Source organism: Palaemon carinicauda, unplaced genomic scaffold, assembly GCF_036898095.1.
Source record: "Palaemon carinicauda isolate YSFRI2023 unplaced genomic scaffold, ASM3689809v2 scaffold512, whole genome shotgun sequence".
In the NCBI taxonomy this organism is placed as follows: Eukaryota; Metazoa; Arthropoda; class Malacostraca; order Decapoda; family Palaemonidae; genus Palaemon; species Palaemon carinicauda.
The window spans coordinates 90,775-110,223 of record NW_027171776.1 but is presented as its reverse complement, the minus strand read 5'-3'; the positions used below and the strand labels follow the sequence as shown (position 1 = coordinate 110,223).

At 34.2% G+C, this 19,449-nt stretch overlaps 2 protein-coding genes across 3 annotated transcripts in view; one reads left to right on the top strand and one right to left on the bottom strand.

Annotated features, from left to right (window-relative positions):
• Positions 1–17,937, top strand: part of LOC137637062 (bumetanide-sensitive sodium-(potassium)-chloride cotransporter-like) — a 35,403-nt gene extending 17,466 nt beyond the window's left edge. Inside the window, exons 17-22 of one of the 2 annotated variants that reach the window (XM_068369368.1) lie at positions 3,167–3,223; positions 9,626–9,822; positions 10,421–10,572; positions 11,195–11,355; positions 11,473–11,584; positions 15,155–17,937. In XM_068369368.1, the coding sequence (XP_068225469.1) occupies positions 3,167–3,223; positions 9,626–9,822; positions 10,421–10,572; positions 11,195–11,355; positions 11,473–11,584; positions 15,155–15,290 (815 nt within the window). In that variant the 3' untranslated portion in view covers positions 15,291–17,937. The remainder of the gene's footprint in view (positions 1–3,166; positions 3,224–9,625; positions 9,823–10,420; positions 10,573–11,194; positions 11,356–11,472; positions 11,585–15,154) is intronic. The other variant, XM_068369369.1, reaches the window with a different exon arrangement.
• LOC137637063 (angiogenic factor with G patch and FHA domains 1-like) overlaps positions 11,267–19,449 on the bottom strand; it is a 77,559-nt gene continuing 69,376 nt past the window's right edge. Inside the window, exon 12 of the mRNA XM_068369370.1 lies at positions 11,267–11,404. The gene's annotated coding sequence lies outside the window, so the exon portion shown is untranslated. The remainder of the gene's footprint in view (positions 11,405–19,449) is intronic.

Here is a 19,449-nt window from a genome sequence, read left to right as displayed (position 1 = left end):
TTTTCCTTGCTCAGAAAGTACCTACAATTAAAATCATTTTGTAGTAGTAATACACTGTTGTTCTTGTGTCTAACCACTTCAACATCCGTACTATTCCATGTCTTCGTATATTTACCGCACATAATGCTTCCTTACTATATAGAATACTGTGCCGACAAACTATTTATGGTTTATCGTTTATACTTTCCATTGCGAAGTCTTAAATCATGGAAAAACTTCTTGTAACTTCTAGCCTGATTAGTACAAGTCTTTTTTTATTATTAAGTTTTGTAAAGTATGATTTAATCATATCTGTTGCTAAATATACATACATACATATACCAAGGCACTTCCCCCGATTTTCTACGCTCCTCCCAGCCTAACAAGGGACTCAACCGAGTTCAGCTGGTATGCTTTAATAAAATGTTCTATACAATAATTTTTCCCCAGATCCTGATTATGCATAGATTGATTACAGTTAACAAAGATGTTGTAGTGTTTTAGGAAAATCAGGGTTTTATTGTAATAAATTTTGAAAAAGAAAAAAAGAATAAATTTGCTTACAGTATTTGCTGTAACTGAGTCACAGTAGTTTGTACTTTGCAAAAGGTAGTTCCAAATAACAAGAATCCAGTTCACACACAGTTGTTTATATGTGAAACAAGCACTTGTATTTCAGTAGCGTAGTCTAACTTTGGGGAAAATACATACTGTACACGCCAGACGGGTATACAGTTGAATGCAGAACATGATGCAATAACAGTTCGTCAAATGATTACCTATTACTGTAGTATACTGTACATCCAAAAGTTCAGCCGACCTAGGAAAGCAGATTGAGCTGTTAACATTAGTAGGATTAATATCTCGATTGACCTGTTGATATTTGTAGGATTAATCCATCCATATACCAAAGGCACTTCCCCCAATTTTGGGGGGTAGCCGACATCAACAAGAAACAAAACAAAAAAGGGGACCTCTACTCTCTACGTTCCTCCAGCCTAACCAGGGACTCAGCCGAGTTCAGCTGGTACTGCTAGGGTGCCACAGCCCAAGCTATATTTAAACAAGGTTCAGGAATTATCTACAGAACCGGAGGTACTGTTTGCTATATAAACAGTTTGGGAATTAGAATCGGAAGAGATATAAAGTACAGCGAGTCGTATATCTAAACGCAAGTTTCAGGAATTATTTACAGAACCTAAGGCACTGTTTGCTACCGAAGCAGTTTAAGAATCCGTAACCGAAGAGATAAAAAGTACAGAGGGTCCTGTAGAAAGGTCCCAAAGGGATGCATAAGCAATCTAGGTACTGTAATTATAGGTATTTATTATAAAGGACTTTAATGGGACCTTGCCAAATGTTTTGAGAATTTCCCAATGGGTTTTTCTATAAATAACTGAAAATTTTGAGTGATGCAAAGATCAAGTAGAATACGGTAGTAGATTTGATCACAGCTTTGGGTTTCTTCGCATGAAGCTTCCGTAGTGGGCATTTTCAAAGTTTTAGTTAGTGCTATATGCTAATTTGAAATTTGTTTTTTGATGGGAAGAATTTAAACCCGTGAATTTCTTACATGATGAACTAAGGTATGAGGATAAGAAATAAAATATGAAAAGTAGATGATCAAAGGTAAATAGAAATGAAGCTGATTTTATGTGTACTTGACACTTTGGATAGCTTATACACTTTATAATTATGACAAGAAATGAAGAACCAAGAAATAAGTGATAAATATTTACACTTTAGCCACAAAATACTGAAATGGAAGAAAGTATGACTAGTTGGTAAAACACAATTCAGTTTGGTAAGTTATCATAATATATCTATCGGTGATTAGTGGAAAATGTCGATATAACTATGCTCAAGAAAATTATAATTCATGTTTCCAAATTAAATGAAAATTCCAGGTGAGGAAAAAGTGAATAGTCTATATATAATTTCTTATTTTTCTTGTGTAGTATTTTTTTATTTGTTCTAGTTTTTACAAACGTCCAATTGTACAGGTAATACATACATACATACATATACCAAGGTGCACTTCCCCCAATTTTGGGGGGTAGCCGACACCAACAATGAAACAAAACAAAAAGGGGACCTCTACTCTCTACGTTCCTTCAGCCTAACCAGGGACTCAACCGAGTTCAGCTGGTACTGCTTACCATAATCTTTTGCAGCACTAATTTATTAAGAGAAAGATAGAGAAAGATAACTGATATGAAAAATGTCTCCTATAATTACAGTGAAGTCATAGCCAATTTGCACAAGTATTTTTGAATGTGCTGTACCTTTATTTTCTGTCACAGGTCTATAGTTACACCTTTATAAAGTTATGAGGAATCAACGTGATTGTTTGCATGTTTTAACACCACTGGAGTCACACTTATAAATTCGCGAAGAATAGAAACGAAGAGTTCTGCATATTTTATGTTTTTTAGTTCACAGCACACAATAATTTAGCCTGAATCCATCAGCTATCATTATTTTAAATTGAATATATCTTATCCACTTTAATTTGCAGGCACAAAATAACTTCATGTTACCGTAGTGTTAATAAAAGACACAAAAAATATCTTCTTTGGATTACAATGATAATAATAATTATTATTATTTAATGATGATGATAACAGTTTGATTATCATGTGGTCTTATGCTGCCGCAGTGAATAGCATTGCTACAACTGATAGTGTACTATTACTCTGATGGTTTATTTCATCTTCCCGTAATAAAAAACCAGTCACAGTTCCACGTTTTCACATTTGTTAATATACAGAATATTTGAATCTCAAAAACAGTCCCAAGAAAAAAAAAGAATTTTACTGGCTTTAACCTATCAAAATGAATTCACAACCTTTTATTACCCTTCTCTGTGCCGACTCGAATTCCACATAGACCACATAGAGATCATTCACTCGAAGAAGCACCTTAAAACTGCATAAGTCCGAGGCGTAGTTTGGTACACCAGTAATGTTCGTTCGAGTTTGCACAACGAATAACCAGTTAGATACAGGATATATAATGTTTGCAAAATTTCCTTTAAACCTCCAACAGAAAACTAAATTCTGAGCACCAGTTTTGGAATGTCTTTCAGCAATATTTTTTGTTTAATTCATTATTTTTTATTGCTCTTATTAGGAAAAAAATTATGTTAAATATTCTTTTTCCTCGCTTACTTTTGGGCTGACCCCAGAGGTGGCAAAATTACTCGGTACTGTAAACTCTAAATCCCGGAGTGCTTATTACCGTGGTGAGTTTTTAGGATACCGTTCATTATATTGTGTGTTTGCATGAATTTTATAGCACCGCCCAAATTTTTATTTTGGTTTTGATTTCTCACAACATTTCTTTTTTGTCAATTGTGTTCTCTGTGATGTCTGTGCATGCAATTAAGGTGATTATGCAACAGTTAGGAGACTGGTTTTCAAAGTCAAAGATTGTAATAGATGTCGGTGGAACTGTCTTACCATTTGGTGAGTTTGAATAGTTTGAGCAAGGACACATTCAAGGGACATGCTAGATGGTTTTAATCATAGGCCAAACATTATTCATTTTGATGTCTTCAATAGAAAGATTGAGCTGAATATATATCAGGTTTCAGAACTGAATATATATTCCAACTTCATAGTTTATGGATTTTTTTTTCTATTTTTTTTTCTAAGGCGAACATATAAAATCAAATTCTCTGTAACTACTATATGCCAAAGTTGTGAGGAAATGGTTTACAGTAGTTTCAAAGAAATTATGTGCTATTTTGAGAAGCCAAGGTTCAGATATCATTACAGTAGTAGTGTATAATATAGGAATATATTTAAAAATGCCTTGCGAGTATTATTACTTTTTGGATTTAAACTAATACAGTTTACTGTAATATTAATGTTATTTATATCTTCAACAATTTGTTGATGGCAAATCAGGTTTTCTTGTCATATATTGAAATAAAAGAGCTAGGACAAGTTTTTAATTACAGAATGTACTGATGAACTTTGGAAAAACAATGGGGAATAAGGTCTGAAATTATGTTGTAGCAGTTATAATTTGAATTTCAAGAAGACATAAAAAGAGGGTAATTTAGTGACATTGTAGAAAAAGGTTAATTTAAATTGTTCCCGGGAAAACTTTCTTTAAATTCGCATGGTTGGCTGTGGTTACGTCCGTTAATTTTTTAGAAGAGAGGCCTTTAGTTTTAGTAAAAATAATAAATATTAATATTCTGCGAGAAGGAGAGTTAGAGCGTAGTAGTTTTACATTGAATGGTTAATAACAGTAACAGAATTACAGAAGGTCCTCAACTTAACCCTTTTACCCACAGGCTATTTGGAACTTTCCAACCCTTAACCCCCAGGGGTCATTTTTTTTCAAGCACATTTTGCAGTATTTCTTTTTTAAATTGCTCTAACAGCATTAATTTTCGTCATAGAGAGGTCAGGTTGGTCTCATTCTCTTGGAAAATGCCTGAAGTTTCTCAAAAAATATCAAAAATATGCAAAAAAAAAAATGTAAATACCAGTTTTTTGCAAGGACGTACCGGTACGTCCATGGGGGTAAAGGGATGGGTTTTGTGAAACGTACCAGTACGTCCTTTGGGGGTAAAGGGATGAGTTTTGTGAAACGTACCAGTACGTCCTTTGGGGGTAAAAGGGTTAAAACAGTAAGCAAAATTAAGTTTGTAATAAACCTGATATCTATTTCTTAAGAAACCTATTTGTTGATTTTTATAACTGAAAGTCATAGGCATGAGATTCAGTTTAGGTCAACATTTAACAAAATTTGACTTGCAAACAGCTTCTTGAAACCAATCAAATTTGTAATTTTAGGACCTTCTGTAGTTCAGTTACTAGAATTTCTCTACTAAAGAACGCATCAATAAAACTGATTTCAGTGTTTGCCGTATTACTTGTTAGATAAACGTCGTACTGTAGCTCGTTCAGTTTGCATTTAACCTACGTTGGTCACCTCAAAGACCAAACTGGAACTTTGAAATCTTATTTTGATATTGCATGTACTTGTCTTTCTCGCCGTCATTTTGATCAGTTGTGGTAGAGGTGCTGGGCTTTGAAGAAATCATACTTAAAAAGCTTCTAATTCATCCCAGGATGTTTAAATTTAATACTGACTTTTTTTTTCTGCTTCTATAAATGTTTGGTTTTCCACCATGCTTTTTCTGTAATATTTAATATTTTATATTTTCAGTGTTAGTTTTTAAATTAAAATATTCTCTTTGAATTTTTGGAAGTTGAATAGAGTAACTGTTTTCATTTGAAAGGATTTAGTTTAAATTTTGGAGCCTATTGTAGTTCGTTGGGACAGACCGGGTGTAAGATTTCAAAATTTGTGATTGAAAAAATACACTTTAAAAGGGAACCTTACCTAAGGTTCTCCACCTAACCTAACCTAATTTAGGAATCTACTTACTATACTTACCTACTAGGGCCTACACCCCACTGTGGCCCCCTTAGACTGCCATTTCCTAAGCTAAACTCGGGCACACTGTTCTATTCTCTCTTCCTCCTTTTTCTTTAAGTTTTTATAGTTTATATATGAAAAATATAATTTAATGTTGTTACTGTTCTTAGTATATTCTATTTTCATTGTTTATTAATTCTCTTTTAGTTTTTTATTACCTTTCTTCCTTTCCTCACTGGGCTATTTTTCCCTGTTGGAGCCCCTGGGCTTAATAGCATCTTGCTTTTCTAACTAGGGTTGTAACTTAGCTTGTAATAATAATAATAATAATAATAATAATAACAATAATAATAACCAGCTTCACTCCTAGTAAGGTAACACAAGATCAAGTCTTAAAACTAGCTTCATGTTCTCTATTTCTGACCAAGATAAACAGCAGCTTCCCCATAAATAAAATAGATTAGAAAAATAATAAGAAATTTTACGCCTGTCCCAACGAACTACATACACCCATAAGTTTTCAAGATATATGGTTTAAAAATCAGGTCATTTATACCTGAAATGTTCATTTAATAACTCCCTTTATGTTTTAAGCATTGAAAGAAGGAACATATGACCATATTTTTTTATATATATTTTTAAATAATTTTTCCTTTCAGTTAATTTTTGCCCTTCTGTATAAATTCCAAGTTTATTTTCATGCAGTGCATTACTTGTAGAAAATTCTTAAATACACAGTTATATTTAAACATTGCAGTACTTATATATGTTTAGTTAGAACAGTATAGTTAAGTATTATATATATTAGTATAAGAAATCAGTTGATAATAAGTGTTCAAAAATTATATATTTTTACAAAATTAAAAATGGGATTCACTATAGACTATCAGAACTTTTAAACACAATTTATAATTGTTTTCAAAAATTATATATTTTTTTAATGAATTAAAAATTGGATGCACTATAGACTCTCAGAACTTTTAAACGTAATTTATAATTATTTAATCCATTAAAACTAGTGAATTCAAATCCCACCAATTAACAAGTATATACAGTAGACAATTTGTTTGTGGAAACAAACTAAACTCAAAATCAGAATGTTCACTTTTGAAATAAGTTCTTGAAAGAATTATGGTATTTTAATGAAATTAACCTTGATATTTTTTACTGGCAACTAGTGGTGGTGGTGTGCGTTTAAAAGAGAATAACCATTAAGAATAATTTCAATAAAACCATTTCCTCTTTTTTTTTTTTTGTCTCCCCTTCCATGCCATCAGTGTTTAGGAGGAAGAAAATACGACAAAGTGGGCGAGGTATTTGGAAAGTATTAAGGTCTTGCCCCCTCTTAGGAAGTGATAGTACGTGTTTATGCACTCTGGCTCCTTACTATCTCCATGAATTAATTTCTTTTTTGATGTTCGTTCGGTTTTTTATTTTCTGAAATACTGTGATATTTTTTTAATTTCTCGTAGGATACCTCTCATTCTTATTTTACCGTGTTGTTGTACATTAATCTCGTGACCAACTCTGATGGCAAAACCCTGCGTAGATGTTCGATTCGAGTTGTGTGTTTGCCGAGAATTTGTATAAATGGGAGGCACATATTTTGCTTAATAATATTCAATTACTGTGTTGTATGTATGTTGCTAGTATAACCTCTATCCTTAGTCATTTGAGGTTATCTTGTAAATTGCAGTTCTGTCTTCTTTCGACCTTATTAGTCCCACTGTATAGCAGGGTTGGATGCTCAAGCCAACTTTATCCATTTCTATTCCTTGCGTCTTCTTCACACATGTCTCAACCCGCCATGTTCATCCATTTGTTCTACCGATGTCCCACATTTCTCCTCATTACTTGCATGTTTTTAGCTCCCTTTGTATGTAGATATACGTAAATTTAGTTAGATCGTATTGAAAATTATTTTTCTCAGAGGTTTAATATGCTAAGTTAGGTTTGAAAACTAATGTGATGTACAGTATTAGGTTTTTCTAATTCTTTCAACAACTATTTCTTCTTTCTAATTTTCCTCAGATGCATTATAGTTAGGCCTATTGGGGATGAATGCTTATGTCATCCCTAGCATTACTAAAAACCTTCTTATTCTTAGTGTTTAATGTGACAAAACCATTTTGAATAATTTGAAGAGAATTAAGGAACTGGAATTTATTCTATTAACTTTCCAGTGTCATAATTGTGTATTTTAGAAAACTGACTTTAGTAGAATATTTGATTAGCTCCTAGAATTTTTTTTCAGTTCCATTTGCAGACAATAGTTTTACTAATACAGCAGTAGATGACTATAAGACAGTTAGTTTAATTTGGCAAAAATTGTTTGTTTTGTTTTTAATTCGCTTCAGTTCATTTTTCATTTTTCTTTTTGAAAATTCTATAACTTTTTATTAAGGATTTCTATTTAATGTTAGGATATTGGCAGCTTTCTGGAGTGTAACAAATGGAACTCTATAGTAAGTACTCTTATATTTGTAGGAATGCTAAACTAGTAGTTTAACCCTTTTACCCCCGGGCTATTTGGAAATTTCCAACCCTTAACCCCCAAGGGGTTATTTTTATCCCATCACATTTTGCAGTATACTTTTTTAAAATTGCTCTAACAGGCTTAATTTTTGTCATAGATAGGTCAGGTTGGTCTCATTCTCTTGGAAAATGTCTGAATTTTCTCAAAAAATTATGAAAAATATGAAAAAAAAAATTTTTATAGCATTTTTTTGCTAGGACGTACCGGTACTTCCATGGGGGTAAAGGGATGGCTTTTGTGAAACGTACCAGTACGTCCTTTGGGGGTAAAAGGGTTAATACTTAGTTAATAACGAACCGACGTCGTGCAGTTGCGAAACGGTATTAGATAGGTACAAAACGTTGTGTAACTTTGTGATCCAGCCACAAATGCACCCAAGACTTGGGATTTGTATTTTGTAACACGGCATATGTACTCCAACACAGTAAGGGAAAGTCTCTGTTTTTTATTGAGTGTGGAAAGTATTTAGACACATGATGATGTTGATCAATTTATAGTTAGCATTCTTTACCATAAGAATCTTCTATATATGTAAATTATCTGGGTAGATATTAAATATTGGACTATAAATTGTGAGATGTCTATGTAAAATAATTCTGCATTACTTTTGACAAGCCAGTCAATGTACAGGACCTCTTCTCTTCAGACTTTTTCTTGTTGTCGTAATTAAAACTTATGAAAAGTCGATTGTCGTCATAATAAAAGAATTATTAAAACCCAGCAAATGTGTGCTAGAATCAGATACATAGATATATATTTCAAATGTTTGAATGAAAGATACACACAACTTTTTGTTGAATTGGCAGTGACACAAGAGTGAAGAATTTATATTCAACAATATTGTCAAAAGTTAAGGTCACTGGAATCTGAATGAAATTGATAGTATGTGGTGAAATGTCGAGTAGTTTTAATTGTCATATAGCTTGAATATTTCCTCTGACACGTACATGGTTTGTCATCCAATTAATCAAAGGAAGATGCAATTACCGACCATCTTAGAGCGGGGTTTTGGCCATCACATTGATCTTAGATACATCTAATTTTGCTGAAGCAATAATGGCCTGTATTAGAGCAGTGTAGGTAGGATAAAGAAGTTGATATGAGAAACAGAATAACTGTATAAGCATTTTTAGGTGCATGCTTGGCAAATACTCTGCTGTAATAAAGTGGTAATAAGACTGAAATATTGAAATATTTCATATATTTCTTTTTTTACTAACTACAGTAAATATTTATATTTCATTTCTATTAAAACTCTCGCCTAATTTTGGACAAGTTTAGTTGCCGTAGCTGGATTGTTAGTGATTGGCCGTAATGTACATTAGTAATTGCTCGATTTGTTTTGTTGATATTTTTACGCGTATTGACACTTCAGCAGTCGACGTGATAATTTCTTCTTTTTTTTTTTTTTTTTTTACAGGGTTTACCAAGTTGTTATTGTAGTGTTATTTAAATATTGTCTTTACTCTATGTGTTGTTAACTTTGTAGTTCTTTTGTAGCTTTACACTATGGTGTACAGATGCAATTTGACCCCTCGCTAGTACATATAACAAGTACTGTAGATATTTTAAAATATAAAACTGTCTGCTGTATTGTTTTAAATGTTTTTTCTTCTAAATCTCGTAGCTTAATGTAAGTACTTAGTTGCTTTCAGTAGACTGCACATAGAATCCTTTAAGACTGTACGTTTACTCTTGAATAAATTCCAGATGATAACGCCAGCGAAACATCAAGTCCCCCAGGCTCCCCCAAGACAGAGAGAGCAGCAGGTGCTGATGCAGCGGCCGACGCCAGCGCAATGAAGCGCAGACCGTCTCTCGCCGATTTGTACCGCGGTCCAGGCGGCGTCGAGCTGAGCAAAGATGTCCTCACCAATATCACCATGTTCAAACGTAAACAGAAGAAGGTAGGGTTCAAATCTGGTTCGAATGCATCGACATAAAAAGTCGGCTTTGTGACGAGTAAACCCTTAGCATGACGCATATAGCAATATGGTATGTTGGTCATAAATTAATTCGGGATGTTGACGGTAATGTGCTGAAATATACCAATTCAAAAAAATAAATTCTATTCAGGAGATATTTGCGTTATGCAGTCTGTCCGACTTCGTATTGCATAATAGTTCTGTATATGTCTTTGGCAAAAGTTTCCTCGATTTGAACATTTAAATCCAGTGGGACAATATTTAAAGTTTCATAAGGTAATATCATAAGTCTTACAAACAGTCAACCATTATTTATAAAGTTTGTATAAGATAATGTCGTTACTATTCTTACAAACAATCAATCATTATTTTTAAAGTTTAAGATAATGTCGTTACTATTCTTAAAAACAATTAAGAATTATTCTCTAAAAATCGGATTTGTTCCGGCGTAGATACAAACCCTCCGCTATTTATAGGAGTATACTTTCGGCGCATCTGAAAGTATACCCCTATAAATAGCCCCAGGTTTGTATACTAGGAAAAATGCAAATTACTTACAAATTTGTTATTCTATTTTCAGGGCACAATCGATGTGTGGTGGTTGTATGATGATGGTGGTCTAACTTTGCTGTTGCCTTACATCCTAACTACAAGATCGCAATGGTCCGGATGCAAGCTACGAGTTTTCGCTTTGGCTAACCGAAAGGATGAACTCGACATGGAACAGAGAAGGTAGGAGAGTACAATGCGAGTGTCCTTGCTATCAGTTCATGTATAGCATGAGAATTGCAGCTGAATCTTTCAGAATTTTTTTATGAAACTATTGCTTCATTTATACAAGATCCCAATTCAATATTTGAATTGGTAGAACTTCAAAAGTTCAAAGTTGCAGCAAATGTTTTTATGTTGAACAGGCTGACATGAGTCTTTTTATAGTTTATACATGATATATCTGTTTTGATGCTGTTGCTGTTTTTGAAATATTTTATTGTTAATTTGTTCTCATATCGTTTATTTATTTACTTATTTCCTTTCCTCAATGGGCTATTTTTCCCTATTGAAGCCCTTGGCCTTATAGCATCTTGCTTTACCAACTAGGGTTGTAGCTTAGATAATAATAATAATAATAGTAATAATAATAATAATAATAATAATAATACAGTAATAATAATATATAATTTGGTAAACAAACCCAACTTGATGCTATTCCATCTTTTAATAGTCTTTGCATCTGTTAAACTACATATATATTTCATATTGAATTTCTTTAGGTTTCCCTTATCAAGGGTCAAGTCTCGCAGTCACGTAAAAGACACAGTATAAATCTTTGTTAACATTATAATATCACTTTCAGTATGGCGAACCTGTTGGCCAAGTTCCGTATCGACTACAGCGACGTCATCGTCATCCCAGACGTTGCAAAGAAGGCCGCTGAATCCTCCAGAATGGAATTCGATAAGTTGATCGAAGACTTCAAAACAAAGAGCAGTGAAGAGATCTCCAAAGAAGATGAAGGCAAGTGACCTTTTGGCATAATAGTAATCTTGGTATAAAGTATCTTGACCTAAAATGTATCCATGACTAAGATTTAGTTGTAATTTTTACTTTACTAATATATAAATCTATCTACAGGACTCCTCATCAGTGAAGCTGAACTCCTCGGTCAACGTGAGAAAACTAACCGTCATATTCGTCTTAGGGAGTTGTTACTGGAAAACTCAAAGGATTCGTCACTGGTGGTCATGTAAGTTTTTGTACAGAGTTATTTTTATATGCTCCCTATGAGCAACTTTAGTTCCAATATTCCAAAAAAATTACAGAATTTTAATTAATTTTTTTATTTCTATACTCACCTGATGTTCATATTTCTTCTCCAGAAGCTTAGTTTAATTTAATTTTACCCTTACTAAAGGAAGAAGCATTCTAACAACGTGTTGTGGTGGCCTCCTGGTAACGTCCTTGCATGGTTATTGCCAGACGGGTTCGAGTCCCACTCAAGCCCTTTAGTTCCTTTGGTCGCTGTAACCTCGCCATCCTTGTGAGCTAAGGATGGGGGGGGTTTGGGGGAGCCGATAGGTCTATCTGCTGAGTCGCAGCATTCATTGCCTGGCCCTCCCTGGTCCCAGCTTGGGTGCTGATTATATGTATATATGGTCAGTCTCTAGGGCCTTGTCCTTCTTGATAGGGCAATGTCACTGTCCCTTGCTCTGCCATTCATGAGTGGCCTTTAAACCTTAAACTGATGCTCTAATCTCTCTCTTTTCAGTTTCTGGGTTATTTCAGTTGTGATCAGATCCTCTCTAGATTGTTTGCTTGTTATAGAGCATCAAGATTTCGTCTCTTGGAGTGTGCAGAGGAATTTTTCGTGCATCTTGTCGGGGACAATAGTGTGATTCAAATGGCCGGTGTGAAGAGTGCGTTTCTCACATTCTCTCATGAGAAAAGTATGTTTCAGTGACTGCTGATCAAGTTTGACAGTTCAGAGCATAAAAGGAGACTAGCTGTTACTAACCGACTTTTGTAGTTGGGTCTTGGAGTCATAATGTTCATTCAGTTCTGCAAAACTTTCAAAGTCAATCTAAAGAGAGTATTGTACATATTCTTTAGAATATCCTTAAAGCAATATATCCCTCATTTATTCCTATCCTATTTTGGTGAGGACGGGTGTTTTTGGGCCTTGCACCTGCCACCAGTTGAGATACTACCGCTAGAGAGTTATTGGATCCTTTGACTGGTCAGACAGTACTACATTGGATCCCTCTCTCTGGTTACGGCTTATTTCGTCTTTGCCTACACATACACTGACTAGTCTGGCCTATTCTTTGCACATTGTCCTCTGTCCTCATACATCTGACACCACCGAGATTACCAAATAATTCTTCTTTGCTCAAGGGGTTGACTACTACAATGTAATTGTTCAGTGGCTTCTTTCCTATAGGTAAGGGTAGAAAAGACTCTTCAGCTATGGTAAGCAGGTCTTCTAGGAGAAGGACACTCCAAAATCAAACCATTGTTCTCTCGTCTTAATCAGTGTCATAGCCTCTGTACCATGGCCATGGCCTTCCACTGTCTTGGGGTAGAGTTCTCTTGCATGAGGGTACACTCGGGCACACTATGCTATCTCATTTCTCTTTCTCTTTATTTTTTATTTTTATAGTCTATATAGATTTATTTTAATGTTACTGTTCTTACAATATTTAATTTTAATTGTTCATTACTTCTCCTGTAGTTCATTTGTTTACTTTCCTCACTGGGCCTTTCTCCCTTTGGCTTATAGCATCTTGCTTTCCTTACTAGGGTTGTAGCTTAGCAAGTAATAATAGTGATAAAAGCTATGATTTAGGAGAAATTCCCTATCTTCTTAGCCTGCCTCTGCCAGGTTGTTGTTATTATAATAATCGCTTGCTAAGCTACAACCTTATTTGGAAAAGCAGGATGTTATATGCCCAGGGGCCCTAACAGGGAAAATAGCCCAATAAGGAAAGGAAACAAGGAAAAATAAAATATTTTAAGAATAGTAACATTAAAATAAATATTTCCTATATAAACTATAAAAACTTTAACAAAAGAAAAGGAAGAGAAATTAGATAAAATAGTGTGCCCGAGTGTACCCTCAAGCAAGAGAAACTAACCCAAGATAGTGGAATACCATGGTACAGAGTCTATGGCACTACCCAAGACTAGAGAACAATGGTTTGATTTTATAGTGTCCTTCTCCTAGAAGACCTGCTTACCATAGCTGAAGAGTCTCTTCTACCCTTACCAAGAGGAAAGTAGCCACTGAACAATTGCAGTGCAGTAGTTATTAACCCATTGAGCGAGGAATTGTTTGGTAATCTCAGTGTTGTCAGGTGTGTGAGGACAGAGGAGAATATGATGTACAGAATAGGCCAGACTATTTGACGTATGTGTAGGCAAAGGGAAAATAAACCGTAACCAGAGAGAAGGATTTAATGTAGTACTGTCTGGCCAATCAAAGGACCCCATAACTCTCTAGCGGTAGTATCTCAACGGGTGGCTAGTGCCCTGGTCAACCTACTACCTACTTCATCAGTAACACCCCTCTGGGTGTGAGCTGGGTACAAGCCTTAAGAGTTGGTTCTTTAATATGCCAACTTGAATCAAGAAAGGGAATATTATCATCTCTGCAGCATAGTACCTTTGTACTAGTAGAGAAAAACATACCATGACAGGGTAACAAGGGTTACTGGCGAGTCCCCATCCTCTAGATCTGCTTTCACAGATTTCCCCTTCCATCATTACCAAATCCATAAGACTTATCTGTGGGAAGTTAGCTCCCACTGGAATTTTTCCAGACCCAGTACTGAATTCCAGTACGTGGACTAGAATGTGGAGGGAGCAGAAGGAAAATAGGAACTACCAGTAATGGCAGGTTCTTGGGAAAAAACGCATCTTAGAGTGAATTGGTGCCTGAATTAATTTGGCAATAATTGAGGTGCCCATAGGAGATCCAAGTAGGCCGATCCCAGAATGAATAGTAACTTGCCCAGCCAAAACTATAGCAATAGCTTAACCCTTTTACCCCCAGGCTATTTGGAAATTTCCAACCCTTAACCCTCAGGCGGTTATTTTTTTCCCAGCACATTTTGCAGTTTATTTTTTTTTAAATTGCTCTAACAGCCTTGATTTTTGTCATAGAGAGGTCTGGTTGGTATTATTCTCTTGGAAAATGCCTGCATTTTCTAAATAAATTATCAAAAATATGAAAAAAAGATTTTTTATATCATTTTTTTGAAAGGACGTACCGGTACGTCCATGGGGGTAAAGGGATGGCTTTTGTGAAACGTACCATTACGTCCTTTGGGGGTAAAAGGGTTAACCTTAAGATTCAGGCTAATTATAAGTAGTGGAAACCTTACTTATGTACCAAATTATTTTTTTCCAACAAACCCACTATTTAGAATGCCAGTTCTTAACTCCCAAAACATGACTATCTCTTGAAGTTCGTATACCAGATAACATGAGCATAGCAATGGCATAACTGCTTGGGACCAAGGTTTTACAAGCTGTCTTGAATGTTTTATTTCTTTTATGAATGTATGTTATATAATTATTTTAATTTGATTAATTTTTCTAAAGCCAAATTAAAGAATTGTAGTTTATACTAATGTTTAAATACAAGATTGTAAACTAAAAGTTAAAACATTATACCGTTTTAAATAAAATTAGAAGGATTGTGCATTTTATAGTTCAAGTAAATAAGAGGGTTGTATTTACACAATGTAAATTTTGAATAAGCCATGATAAATGAATGTCGATACTGTATTCATTACTTTTCATGTATACTTTTCAGGACTCTGCCTATGCCACGTAAGAACTCGGTATCTGCCCCACTCTACATGGCCTGGATCGAAACCCTCACGCGAGACATGCCTCCGTTCCTCCTCATCCGTGGAAACCAGACCTCTGTCTTGACATTCTATTCTTAAGATAAGGTTACATGCATTAGTGATAGCTAGTATTTTTTTGGTAAGAGAGAGATTGTGTCAGTGCACAAATTACTATGCTGGGTATGGTAATGGAATCAAATAGACTAATGATCACGCTGCTTTGTATACAAACTGATGTACTAAATATATATAGCAGGGAAAGTATTGTTCTTTTATACTGTAATAATAATAATGATAATACTGTACTGCATTGCAGGATAGCTTGTCCATAACAGTCTAATTATGTAGACAGTTACAAGCGCACCTGTGTTAAACTTAGGAATGGATATGCCCGGTGAGGTAGATTAATCAATTTTGTAAATTTTGAAAAGGAATTTATATCACTTGTATTCAAATTACAAAATCTAATTTACTAAGTTGTGAAATATCACGCGAGAGTTTAGCATTACATAAGGGCACTTTATTTCTCAAAAGTTTTAAGTTGTGGATGGCCATATCATGAAAAAAATGTGAGATAATCTTTTGTAAGCGGTTATAAACCTTACTGCAAAACGCATTTACAGTCATATTTGTCTTCCAGTGAACAGTTGTTTTGATGGTAAGGTTAACAGTTCAGGTGAACAGTTTAGTTCATCTTGGACGATTAATGTTTTTCAAACAGTTGCTTGTTATAGTTTAGCGCATTACTTTAATCTTTTTGAAACTTTTTTTGAGTAGTGTAGACTAACTATAGCATTTAAATCATCACCATTAATTAAGAAGAGAGTTGCACAAAATTTCATCCAAGCAAATATCTTATTTTTCACATCATTTCATAAAAAAAAAATTTTAAAGCTACTAAATCACATCATAATTTGTCACTATCATTAAAATGCTTTTAGTTTCTGACAGACATATTGAAGGCTTGATTACGGTCTTGTATGGGGGCTTGTTTTAACTCGTTTAGTACATTAGCGTTCAATATTTCTATTTTTATTTCGTTCAAGTAGCCTACTTCCAATTTTTATATTTTAGACAAACTATTAAGTGTAGCAAAGGTCTCTTTTTTTATTTACAATGCATTATGATACTCCCACATTCCTTTTGATTTGTTTTTAATTTTTCATAGGATTCTGCACATTCCATCTTTTTGAATTAACCAACATTTCTGTTTGTATCGAAAAAAGGAATTCTTCGTAAAATGATGCAAAAAATGGAAAAATGTTATATAATGCTTGGCGTTAGTGCCTTACTGGTCAATTAAGTAATTAACAGAAGGTCCTTAACTTGCAAACGCTCGGAGATACAAAGACAAATCCAACTGAGAATAACATTAACCCTTTTACCCCCACCATAAGGTTAAATTTCGAGCACATTTTGCTAAATAATTTTTTAAAATTGCTCTAACAAGCTTAATTTTTGTCCTAGAAAGGTCAGGTTGGTCTCATTCTTTTGGAAAATGCCTGAAGTTTCTCATAAAAATTATCAAAAATATGTAAAAATATGTAATTAACAGTGTTTTGCAAGAACGTACCGGTACGTCCTTTGGGGGTGAAAGGATTAAGATAAAGAAATACTGTAATATTACCATATGTCATTTAATAAACTAAGCAATATGAAATTTTTAACCCTTTTACCCCCAGGGTATTTGGAAATTTCCAACCCTTAACCCCCAAGGGTTATTTTTTTTTTTTCAAGCATATTTTGCAGTATATTTTTTTAAAATTGCTCTAACAGCCTTAATTTTTGTCATAGAGAGGTCAGATTGGTCTCATTCTCTTGGAAAATGCCTGAATTTTCTCAAAAAATTATCAAACATATGCAAAAAAAATTTTAAATGGCATGTTTTTTGCAAGGACGTACCGGTACGTCCATGGGGGTAAAAGGGGTAATAACCTGATATCTATTTCATATGAAACCCAAATATTTGTTGACTTTTGTAGATGGAAATCATAGACATGGAATTCAGGTTAGGCCTGCACTATAGTCCATTTCTTTTAGCGATGCATATTTGCACCGACTCGCGGCGGTGCCCTTTTAGCTCGGAAAAGTTTCCCGATTGCTGATTGGTTAGAATTATATTGTCCAACCAATCAGCGATCCGGAAACTCTTCCGAGCTAAAAGGGTACCGCTGCGAGTTGGTGCAAATATGCATCGCTAAAAGAAATGGACTATAGGCGAAAATTTAACCAAATTTTTCTTACAAATAGCTGGAATAACTGCTTGGAACCAAGTTAGTTTTGTAAGTTGAGGGCCTTCCGTCATGTAAACATAATCAATATTCAAAATACAACGTGCCTAATCGGTATCTATCTACGACAAGGTGTCTGTTTCATCGATGGCGGTCCATTAACGGTTTTACATCGAACCAAACCGTAAATTTAAAATCTAAATAGTGTCATATGACTTTAAAATCATGTATATAGACAGTTTGTTGGTTTTATGACTTTGCTTGTTGATATAGCTGATGGACAAAATTGTACCACGTGCTACTCAAAGTAGCGATGGTAATAACAAAGACGTTCGTAACTGCCAACGTTAATGGCACAAAGACATCATGCTCAAATTAATTGACTCTAAACTGTATATATGTATTGAAGTTTAAATATTATTGGAACAAAACTCTGCTGTTCTTACAAATTTTGATTATAAATTGTTGGTATGAAAAAAGAAAAAAAGCCAGTAAAATTTTATTTTTTTCTTAAATGTTCTTTAATTATCCTCTATGTTTTAAGTATGAAGGGGGGGGGGGGTAAATTTAATGTGGTATAATCAATATAAATAAAAGATTTATTTATATGTACTTGTGGAATTCATCTTTGAAACTTAACTGTGAAAAATATAAAATCCTTAAGAATGCTTACAGCATCAAGTTATTAAATAAAATTATAATAATTTTAAAATATTAAAGTATTACTATAATCCACTTTTCTTGGAAAGTAATAAGGAATATTTTATTTCCAATAAATTTGCCCAACAATGAGACGTCAAAGTGGTGTTGGCATGGCAATTTTCATATGCCCAAAATTTAATCAGTAAGACATTAAAATATATACCAAAGAGCCACGTTCTACTCTTTTATTCGCCTAAAATATGCACCGTCATATTTTAATTATCAAAACTACCTGAAAGATATTGCCTTGATAAAGAGTAAATACTGAATATTAATAAGATTTAATATTCATATACTCGCCTGATGTTCATACCGCTTCTACGCAAAGCTATGTTGACATCTACCTCCAAAATATAAATTTCCCATTTTCCACCCATGCAAAATACCTCTGGAAATTATCACGCCATGTGGCGGTTGATGGCAATTAACCAGTCTAGGATATGAAACATTTCCTCTCGATTGTTAGTTCTCGAAGCCGAAAACCCGATCGTTAGTCTCTGGACTAAACTGATCAGTCGGGAGGCCATGTATATGAACATCAGGCGAGTATAAAAATAAATTTTAACATTAAAATTATTTTCATAAATCTCCCGTGATGTTCCTATTGCCGATTCACAACCAAAATTGGGCCATTGTTGAATTGTATACAGAAGGTCATCAACTTGAAAACATATGACTTATAAACATTTGGATAAACAAACACAAATCTAACTGACATTAACGGACAAAATAAAGAAATACTGTGAAACAATATACAGTATCATTTAATACAGTAAGTAACACGACATTAGTAATAACCCAATATCTATTTCATATGAAACCAAACTATTTGTTAACTTTAGTAGCTGGAAATCATAGGCATGGGCAAAATTTAAGAAAATTTAACTTGCAAGCAGCTTCTTGGAATCAATTAAGTTTATAAATTGAAGACTTACTGGTTGGAGACCTAAGGTATGTAAGAGGCCTCCTTTACCACAGAATATACCCACTCAACTTGGGAGTCATACCCAAAATGAGATGAGGGAAAACTTGGCGTACAGGGAGGAAATGAGGAAGACCTATAAGTCAATAAGATCTACTAGCGAAAGTTGGTATTTCGACAGAACGTCGTCTTGAGCAGAATCATGGTGCCAACCATCTTTATGGAAAAAAAGCTCTTGGCGGTGGAAATTCAAGAAGGTAAGGAGAAACATTAGTACAATAAGGAGACAAGGCATCATTTTATCTCTGCATACACTTACGTAGCCACCTTATCAATCCTATTAATATCTCGTCGTCGTCGTCGTCGGCGCCCACTCGTGTCCGAGTATTGGGTTCTGTCGTTA